Raw genomic sequence first — 11,148 nt, forward strand, 5'->3', positions numbered from 1 at the left:
GCCGCCAACGTGACAGTTTAAACACAGGCAACAACCGTTCAAAGTAGGCTGGAAGGACCCTTTAACTGACTGACCAATAGAATTGCTTCGTAACAACTTCCGACTTCCGGGGTATACAGATCATCCTTTGTACAGGACTTCCCTTTTCTCATCACCGGTTGGCTTTACATTACACGTTACAAGTTCACCATAGAAAACAGAATTGCTGTCAATATTTAACACCAGTCACTGAAAGGCAGTCTCTTCTGAAATCAAAACCAGTTTTTAAGCTTAACTTTAGGTTTAATAATTTACATTGTCTTTTACCACAACTTATAAAATTTCATTGAGGCAGACAAGAGTTGAGGAAAAACAGAACTTCACAGAACAATATTTACTTTTTATTAATCTTCATTAATTTCTTTCTATGCAAGGTAAATATAAAAATTAGAATTCAGAAATCAACAAAAATGTAATTTCCCAACATTATTTTCATTGTAATCAGACAGTGTATGGCGTATTGTACACAACACTATGTAATTTAAGGAAAAAAAATGGCTAAATTATACAAAATGGCTCAATGGTAAAAAGGAAGAATCACTCACATGGATTAATTTATGTGACAAGTTGATGACTATAAGTCAGTGTTAACTCTCGTAAGAATGTTGATGACTGAGATTTCCCTACGCCTAAACTGAATGTTTATTGCACAAGATGAATTCTGCAGTAGTAATAAAAATAGAACAAAATGACATGATGGCTGGCAAAGTTGCTATTGGTCCCATTCAGGTGTCAGAGGAAGAGATTCTCCAAAACGCATGGTGAGGAGTGATGGGGACATCCAGCCTGTGCAAACAGTCTCCCTGCCTTCAGCACAGACCTTCATAAACATCACTTCACAGCCCAGTGGGAAACCCACCTCAAACCTAGAGGTAGAGAAAGTGGGAAAAACTCAGACGCACAAGGACATCCAGCAAAATGGAAATGGGGACTTATAGATACAGCTTTCAACTGAGAAACAAAAATATAGGCATAATGTAAAACACTTGGTGAATATCGCCACAAAGACCCATGTTCTTACATGGAGGGACCTTTGGCTCCAGCAGGGGGAGGGGGGGCGGCAGTGTAGGGTTAGGAGCGATGGTGTGACATTGTGTCCATGTGAACGTTCATCTTCATCTCATTCTCCAGGATCTGCACAAGCTGCTGCATGGAGGGAAGGTGACCCGACTCCAGTTTTGACCACACTGGTACATCTGGGGACACACAAGCCAAACATGCAATTCACTGTATCTTATTACAATGCCACACAACCATCTTGGTAGTGTTGCAACAAAAACCACCTCAACTTGGAAATGATGCCATCCGTTTTGACTCTCAAGCGCTACCAATGGGAAAATCTGAAGCATTAAAATGAAAATCCAACCAAGGTGTTTCATTATACAAAATAAAAAATAAAAAAACTTTCCGATTTTACATTTTTAAAAATAATTAATTTTTGATTTTATTTTTTTCATCACATGGTCACACACAATACTTTTGAATTGGGACCAAAAGTTAAATTACTTCCTGTAGGTCATAATTTGCTAATGCACAAATTCACCTGCTTTGGGATGTTTGCAGTAAAATATGAATACATCGCACACAGTTTTCTAATCAAATGAAAAGGCAAGCTCCCTCTGAATAGAAACACTTGATTTTTTCTTTTCTTTTCTTTTTTGTTTTAAAACATTAATTTTATGAAAAGGGGTGACAATAAATACACAATGCACCACTAAAAAAAACTCATGTATGAATCAATGTTGTGATTTTCACACTGCGTGTCACGGATCTTCATGCAACAGTAATTTGCATGTAGGCAATTTACAAAAAAAAAGAATTCATCATTAATGGCTTCGCCTCAAACTTTAGAATAAACGATAACAAAATGCATATCTATACAGTGAATCCACAACTCACCATTTAATGTGATTTCAAAAGCCCCTGTTGACATTAACTGGTTTTCGATCATATTGCTGAAGAAGAAAACCATCATGCAGGCATATATCTGAAAAAGACAAAGAAAATCATAATAATTACAAACCTCAACCACAATATCAACACCTTCCATTCATTTCAGCAGATACCAGAGCCTTCATCTTGGCTTGCACTGCCACAAGCGAGGCACATGGGCAAAACAAAAATATCTATCGAAGAAAAAGCAGTACTGCAAAAGTAAAGAGGGGCAACATCCCAATGGTGGAGGGACATGGGGGTTGTGTTGCTTATGGTGACAGCACTTTAAAAATACACACAAACATACAGTCACAGAACACTTGGACCCATTCTATTTAGGACGGATGCCAGTTTAAGTAATCGGGAACAGTCCTGGGGACCAGGACATCAATCGCATGGTTATCTTTATCCACCCCAATATGCATGGATTGCTTCCAGTCAAGTGTCCATCAACTTATTTTTATCAGCCTTGGCCGACTCGTCAGTTGAAACGCTAGTGTAAGGACCAGCGCGGCCCATGGACTACAATACCCAAAACTCCCTCCTCAACCTCACAGGTGCTCTCCACCCACCGTCTCACCTCACACTGTAGTATTGTTAACAGTAATACTGTATCCGGTGATGCAATTTCGCCCATAAAACTGCGATTTTGAAACGCGCTCTCTCGCTGTGGACCGTGCACACACAGCACACAAGAGGTCCCTTTCTGCATTAGAACAAAGGACCACGTGTCTTCACATTACCGCTGGCCACGGTTTAGTCTTGTTCATCTGACAATCAGCTGTTATAACCGGTTAAATTTTCCCACAAGACATGCAGTTTTCATAGAAATAGAGGCAACTGGATCCCTTTCCATTCCTTAAACGTCGATGCAACTTAAGACTCATCCAAGATCATCAGACCATGGACGAAGTGTTGAGGTTTCTCTTTTTTGATCCCCCCCCCGCCAACTGTACTTGGCCAACTACCCCCCTCTTCCAAGCTGTCCCGGTCGCTGCTCCACCCCCTCTGCCGATCCGGGGAGGGCTGCAGACTACCACATACCTCCTCCGATACATGTGGAATCTCCAGCCGCTTCTTTTCACCTGACAGTGAGGAGTTTCGCCAGGGAGACGTAGCATGTGGGAGGATCACGCTATTCCCCCAGGTCCCCCCTCCCCCCGAACAGGTGCCCGACCGACCAGAGGAGGCGCTAGTGCAGCGACCAGGACACTTACCCACATCCGGTTTCCCACGGCCAGTTGTGTCTGTAAGGACGCCTGACCAAGCTGGAGATAACACAGAGATTCCAACCAGCGAGCCCGGTGTTGGTAGGCAATGGAATAGACCGCCGCATCATTCGGATGCCCCTATTTTCAATTGTTTTAATAAATTGTTTTCATTGAAATAAGCTGTTGTCCTGCCTGTTTTGTGACAGTATTCACCCACGCCATCCTCTGCTAATCAAAACTACTCCAATTGGGGCAACACTGATTACTCCATCAACTTTAGTAGTTCAATTATAAAATTAAACACCAAAATCAGTGGTTAAGAATTTCACGAGACTGATTTTCCGAGACAGATTTGATTATTACAGCAATTTTAGCAGTTTTATTATAAAATATTAAATACCAAAATTAATGGTTGGTAAATTTATGACAGTGACTTTATGAGTGATTTGATAACCCTGTTGCACTCGCACTAATTTCATATACCACATTGTTGGAATTGCCAGGCTAACAGCTCATTGCCTTGGGTTCCGTGGACAAGCACCATATCAATAACCAAACCTTGGGTGTAGAAGGTACTAGCTGTAATCTAATAATACACAAACAATACACCAACCCTAAATTAACAGCTAATGAATTCCCACAGTGAGAAGCACCTACTTTACTCTGTGCCCTTACTGTAAAATTTTCAAGTGCAATGTCTGTTCGGCCACCGGCGAGACCTCTTCAGCAGATAATCAAAGCAGTACTGTCAGTTGTCACTCCAGAAATGCTCTTACCTTATTTTCCTGGCCCCAAACCCAAATGCCCGGGGCTTGCATACCAAACAGGGCAAATGGGTCTTTGCCGATAATGATCATCCCAATCACCAGCAGCTTGAACACAGACAGAAAGGATGAAATGTGGCTGCGGAAAATAAAGACAAGAAAAAGACTTCAATCAATATTTCAGGCCATGGCCACAGACAGACAAGACTCATAACTAATTCAAAAGTTCCAAGATATAGTACATTCCAGCAGACTAGGAATCCTTACTTTTTTAAGTGTTTGGTAACAACATGCCAAGTAAGCAAGGCGCAACCCTCTGCGCCTTCAACTTAGATAAAAACATGTAGAACAGATGCAAGGACTTGGGAAACCAAGCTAACGGCTTCCAATCCAAATGAACATTTCATCAGAAAGCCATGCGTGTTACTCCGGGTGCTCCGGTTTCCTCCCTCAGTCCAAAGACATGTAGGTCAGGTGAATCGGCCGTACTAAATTGTCCCTAGGTGTGAACGTGTCGGCCCTGTGATGTACTGGCGGCCTGTCCAGGGTGTCTCCCCACCTGCTGCCCAATGGCTGCTGGGATAGCTCCAGCATCCCCACGACCCTGAGAGCAGGATAAGCGGTTCCGGTAATGGATGGAAGGAGGTTCGGGTTAATACTCCTGTCTGTGCCCTTGACCGAGGCATGGCAAGATGAACCAGAGGTGGTCCCCGGACGCCGTACGGCGGCTGCCCACTGCTCCTAGCTACATAGCTAGGATGGGTTAAATGCAGAGTGTAATTTCCCCACAGGGATTAATAAAGTATATATATATATATTAAAAAAAAATCACATGAACAATGTTTCAAATACAATGATCACTGTGATCGAAACATTGTTCGTGTAAGTTGCATCTAATAAATTAAGCAGTTTTATAGGTGCTACTTAGTGTCACTGACATTCTTCAGTTCTTTGCCCTAACAAAGATGTTGCTTCACAATGTATCTAAAACATAAAACCACCAATTTAAACGCAGTTTAACGTCAACAATCAACAGCAATGCTTCACACGTACAACCCCATACTCCCTCCCAGAGTAAAATACCGTGCATCATGAAATGGGCTAATCCTTGGGTGTGTTTCTCAACAGTTTAACCCAAGAGCACCTGGGGGTCCCAGTGACACTTATAACCACACCTTTAACGACAACACTTGGGACTTCTGTGGCAATTAACACAACCCAGTCTTGCTCACCCTGGAATGGTCTACTGCCTTGACCTTGAACATAAATTCCAAGATATGGACTCGCTGATATGGTTCTCTTCTGTTTTAAGAACTCTGCTGGCCAATCAGAGACATTCATATCCATCCATTATCCGCTTATCCTACTCTCAGGGTCGCGGGGATGCTGGAGCCTATCCCAGCAGTCATTGGGCAGCAGGTGGGGGGAGACCCTGGACAGGCCGCCAGGCCATCACAGGGAAAACACAAAAATTGGAAATCACAACGGCAAAACAGAAAACACAATGATATTAACTCCTACTGGAAACGATGATGCCTATCGGCAAGGATTGTCGCTGACAGGACGTATTTCTCACCCGAAGTGAAGACATTCATATGTCCTATTAAATTTCTAGTCCAGTCTCTTTTTCATTTTAGGATGCCAAATGCTATGCAACTGAAACAAGCAAATCAATTCAGCTGAAGCGTTACCTCTGAACACACAAAGTGCCAGAACAAGTTCTATGTAAAGTATGGGAAATCACAGCATAGGCCTCAAAACTGGGATTGTGCAAGTATTTTTGTTTCGGGCATTAAAAAAATAATCTATATTAATGCTTGTGTCAATCACTTAACAGGGTTTTTGCAGGTTTCAACAGTTAAATTTACGACTTTAAGACCTTTTTAAAGCCATTATGAATTGAAATTAAGACCTGTTTTACATCCATACTGGCAAAAAAAAAAAAAAAAAAGTACAGAGGATATGAAGGAAAATCAAGAGTCCCAGAATTACTTGCGAAATAAATTTATTCACATTCAACTGAACATGACTACACAGAACTATGTGTATGCAAGAGTAATGTGTGTGTGTGTGTGTGTGTGTGTGTGTGTGTGTAGTAACTACACTACATTAATCTGAGCTCTTCTCCCTTGGCCATAATCTCCTCCATGTTCTTGAGCTTAGCTAACTTCTCCTTGCAGCCCCTCCTCAGAGCATGACTTTATGAGCAGGCCTATCTGACAGCCAGCCTCGCCCTCAGCCTCTTCTGCAAACCTGTCCGCACTTTCAGAAACCTCTTAATAGCCCTTTTCGATCAAAGTAGCTCTGGTTCAGGCACCAGTTCTGTTCAGGATTCCGAGAACCTTGGTGTTGTGTGGCAAACAGGCCCGCGTTTCGAGCCGTTTTTCGCGGAATCGTTGTACATCATCAATGGGGGACTTTGTGCGTTGCACACTGGATGTAAACATTAGCTACAACCCACTGAAACCCACTAGCTAGCAATAATATGGCATCATATTATTATGTCATCCAGCTCCACTTTTGGACAACTCTTTTTTATTGTCTCGGTAGTCCTTAAGTTTTTTTAACTTGATAATTTGTTCTTGCGTTCGAGTGAACCTATTCTTGGCCATCTCTTCTACTAATTCGCCATACAGCTTACGCTTTCTTGTGCTACTCTCTAGTTTTTCCTGAAACTTGGGAGATGCCCAGATAACAACCAAACACTGAGTTTCCTCAGCTGACCACTGCGCACTCTTGTTATCTGCCGATTTCGCCACCGCTAGGGTAGTCATCACGGTTCACGCTGAAAAACCTGCTATTTTTTGTGGCTGGTTCGGAACTAACTTTTCGGGTTCACAAGCAATTTATTTTTGGTCGAAATGCTCTGAACCGTTCAAAAAAGGATTTATGACCCGGTACTGAACCCGTTCCCTTTTGGTGGAAAAGGGCTATAACATGGTTTTCCTTTTTAGTTCCTCCAGGTAATCCTCTGTAGCCTCTCTCCTCTGGCCCTGTGCATCAGACTCCAGCTTCCTTCTCTTGATCGAGGTGGACACAGTACCTGGAGCTGGCTGATGCCATAGAAGTCAGGAGCTCTTTTGAGAGGGGAACCTTGGTAACCCCCCCCACGTGTAGGGTGACATAATCACATACAAACCTGTGTGCAACAACAGTGTCCTGCTGCATGTTGCAAGTCTCCACTTCCTTGTTCACAGAAAAGCTTCTCACTTTTGAGATGAGGTCTCTGAAATCTGCCAATCCAAATCGCCTAATGTAAGACATCATGTCCCGTTCCACACTTGAAGGTTTTAGCGATGTCAGAATCAGGGAACATGGTTTGAAACCCCTCACCTATATCTTCATTGCTTTTTATGACTGATGTTTAGCTACCATGTGTAGTCCAGAGCACCTCCGCTTTTAATGCTGGTTGAGATCCAAATGCTATCCCGGAGGTTGCTTACCGGAGTTAATGTTGTTAGTGCAGAGTGGGTTGCGCTGGGGCCAGACTTTAGTGATACTCTCGATGTGAATGCAGAACAATATTGTGTGGTGGCAGGCATTTGCTGGTGGCTTTTTACCGCGGCTTTATGTTTATCTGACTTCCCATGCGACTAATGCCTTTATAACCCAAAGTTTCTAATTTAAGCGTTTTCTTGCACAAGGTACAGCGGGCTTCAAATTTGTAATTTTCAACAGTTTCGACCGAGCAGTAAATGCGCTGTTCTCAAGCCAGATCTGGTTGAACCTGCACATACCCACATTAGATGAAAGTAACATTAACAGAAATAATTTTAACTTATTACTTCTAGAAGTAGCTATTTTTTTGATGAGAGGAGACGCCATGTTAGCCCAAACACCACATCGTGACACACTAGCTGGGTGTGCTCCAACAAATCCTGACCGGGCTGCAACAGCTTGCATTAGTGGTTATTGGTTCCATGTTGGTTTCGTTTTGTAGTTTTGTTACTGCATGATCAATACACCTTTTCTCAAAAACACATTTAAAAGCGAGATTGAAGTTAATGCAACTTTATAAAACTAACGTTAACTTCATAATCCAATCAATTTTTAAGAACTGTCAAAATCGTATTGAAGACGTTAAGGCCTAAAAATAAGATTAAACGAAAGCCACTTTATTTTGACATTGCATTCTTACAACGAATTGTATTCTTACAATGAATTTGTTCTCTGCACCCATCCTATTTCCTATTGTATAGCAGTAGTGGGCAGCTGCAGCGTCTGGGGACCAACTCCAGTTATTCTTTTCATTGCCTTGGTCAGGGACACAGACAGGAAATATGCATGTCTTTTTGATGGTGGGAGGAAACCAGACCACTTGGAGGAAACCCACGCAGACACGGAGAGAGCCTTACTGGTTTTTAGATTTTTTTTTAAGGACCCGCCAGACACCCCAATTAAAACCCATTTAACATCTGGTAATTTCATGCCATCTGCATCCTGACAAGTTATCTGGCTACAAAAAAATGCATATTGTCTCAAACAAACCATACTACTGTTCATCAGGGTGTGATTTTGTCACACAACTTATCCTGTGCAAAATGTCGATGCCTTCAGCTAGAAACGTAAAAAAAGTCTCTCCTACCGATAGATAGGTATAGGAAGATAGTTCTCCCCTTCAATGCGGATGTCTGGGTACCGCTGGTACAAGGCCTGCGTGTACTCCTCAAACACCCGCTTGTACCCTCAGGAAATGCTGTGGGGGGGACAGACAGAGGGTAAGACAGACAGAGAGCAGAGCAAAAAGAATAGTCAAAACAATAGCAGTCAAAACAAGACAGCAAATCAAAGATAGGTGGGATGATATAGTTTATCTTGAGATTAAAGTAGTACACATGACAAATGCCGATTATATCTTTATATCTGTTGTTGTGACACATGTACTGTTGTGGATTTGTTTGTGACTGTATATGTGAGATTCCTGACATACCTTCCTGACATACCTTTCACTGTACTTTTTCTAAGAATGGAAAAGAACATCAGCCAAACTGTGTTGCAAGATATGTACCTATGTTTAGTTGTCTTGTTTATTTGCAAACGTATGCCATGGTGCTGGATTAAAGGAATATTTCAAATTTTCAAGGTGCAATATCTACGTTTGTCTAGTGCTAGCGATATCACTGAGACCACCATTGTAGAAAGAAAAAGCAAGCAGTTTGAAAATAATACAATAAGCTGATTTTGCAATGGAGTTTTTAGGTGGGTCGATCATTTACTAATAATGAATGAAAATGGCATGCAACAGGGGATCCAACTAGCTCAACTCACTGTTCATCTAATGTACAACTGACATCATATTCAAAGGATTCGACCTTGACAGACGTGGAGTTTGGGACGTGCTCTTCTTGCACTTAATAGAAGAGCATTAACATCAAGCTTTATCTCTACAGCACACTTCATACAGGATAGAAACACAGTGTGCTGCAAACACAAGATGAAAGGAAATGGCAAGATGAAGAGAAATCTACAAGAGATAAAAGATTAAATTATGGCTAAAAAGTAAGGGAATTAGATGACCTAAAGAGGTTGAATACACCAGAGAGCAGACAGGCTCCTTAAGAAAAAGCAATGCTACAAAGATTCTTCTGAAAAATATCTATATATGTCAAGACCGTTTGGCAGGCTGTTCCAAAAAAAACAAAAATGATGGGACCTCAACATCAACCCCTTTGCTCCACTTAAACCCGGCCTTTGTAATAGTCAAGAAACCAGTGCTGGAGGAACTAAGGAATCAATCAGGCACATACATTCAAAGAAGCTCTGCTAGATGAGGAGGTGCACATCTACTGATTGATTTTAGAAACTATGAAATCTATGATGAATGCCATAGGGAACACATGCAGGGTTCGTAGAACAGGGGTAATGTGATGTCCTGTTTTTTGTTAGGACACTTGCAGCAGAATTTGGACTAGTTGAAGTTTCTTAACTTATGTCTTGGGCAAGCCAGGTAAAAGGGACATTGTAGTAATACAGTATGTCGAAAACAAAACCACAAATTAGCTTCTCTTGCCATATATATATATATATATATATATATATATATATAAAAGTCTGCATAAAAGTCTCGCAATGGCTATGTTTGAGTTTTTTTTTTTTAAAAAGCTGATTTCGTGGCCATATTAGTAAGTAAAGCAAATGTAGATGGGAGTCTAAAATACATGACCTGTAAAATTATGTAATGCCAATTCACGTTTAGCATCCACGGAGGCCACACTCAGAAAGATCAACTGTAACTGTAGAGACCGTAGCATTAGCAGCCTTGCCACACTTTAAGATCCCAAAGGGACACATTTCTACCATAATCCAATGGACGCAGACAGAAGCACAAGGCTCTATCGTTACTGTGGCCTGAGCTAAGCATTAATCCAAACGTTAACTAGCCTACTGTGGGACGGGACGTTAGCCTAAATCACTGGATTTAAAACAGCCTGTCAAAACAGCGGAAGTGGGCCGTGTTTAGCCTGAAAGGGTTACATGCGCTGGCTAACTTCAGATGGACGATTCGCCTCACATACACAACACAGCCGAGACGGGACCGGAACCGACGTAACCTGGCAAAGTGATGTGAGGGCTCACGCTATATTACTTTGAACCCCCTCCCCATTGTTTCTCCTTCTAGCTAGGTGGTTCTTTGACATTAGCCGGAGTCTAGCGTCAAGCTAGTTTTAAGATCGCTCGGCAAGTCTTTTCGGTTGTTGCTCACCAAATTTGAAATTTGAGTAGGGGCCCCGTGGCGAACTGCATTTTCATCTTCTTCACGCCGCTGTTGTCGGCCGACGCGGCGCAGTGCAGAGAGAAAACTCCCAAAAAGAGGAGCGAGAAACGTAACCACTTCGCCATTGCGTGCCGGCTAGTCTCCTTACTCACTACCGGTGGTCGCCGAAGTTGAGAACGCGTTAGCTCCGCCCCGATTTTCTTCTTCTTCTGCGGTTTTACTGGCGGACTACAAACTAACGTTAAAAGTGCATGCCGCCACCTACTGTACTGGAGTGTGTAGCGTCATGACTATCTACCACTTTCCGTTTCCATCTAATCCTGTCCTCTGCGTGTTCCTCTGCCACGCCAGCCACCTGCATGTCCTCCATCACCACATCCATAAACCTCCTCTTTGGCCTTCCTCTTCTCCTCCTCCCTGGCAGCTCCATATTCAGCATCCTTCTCCCAATATATCCAGCCTCTCTCCTCCGCACGTGTCCAAA

The 11,148-nt window shown here is 42.4% G+C and overlaps 1 protein-coding gene across 1 annotated transcript; it reads right to left on the reverse strand.

Annotated features, from left to right (window-relative positions):
• Positions 1 to 277: 277 nt before the first annotated feature.
• Positions 278 to 10,842, reverse strand: selenot1a (selenoprotein T, 1a). The gene is made up of 6 exons (XM_056293320.1): positions 10,653 to 10,842; positions 8,535 to 8,645; positions 3,962 to 4,088; positions 1,939 to 2,026; positions 1,061 to 1,235; positions 278 to 905 (listed from the first exon to the last, which is right to left on the reverse strand). The coding sequence occupies exons 1-5, from the start codon at positions 10,787 to 10,789 to the stop codon at positions 1,111 to 1,113; spliced, it is 588 nt and encodes a 195-aa protein (XP_056149295.1). The 5' UTR covers positions 10,790 to 10,842; the 3' UTR covers positions 278 to 905; positions 1,061 to 1,110.
• Between the last annotated feature and the right edge of the window lie 306 nt (positions 10,843 to 11,148).

This window comes from Lampris incognitus, chromosome 14 (assembly GCF_029633865.1).
Source record: "Lampris incognitus isolate fLamInc1 chromosome 14, fLamInc1.hap2, whole genome shotgun sequence".
In the NCBI taxonomy this organism is placed as follows: domain Eukaryota; kingdom Metazoa; phylum Chordata; class Actinopteri; order Lampriformes; family Lampridae; genus Lampris; species Lampris incognitus.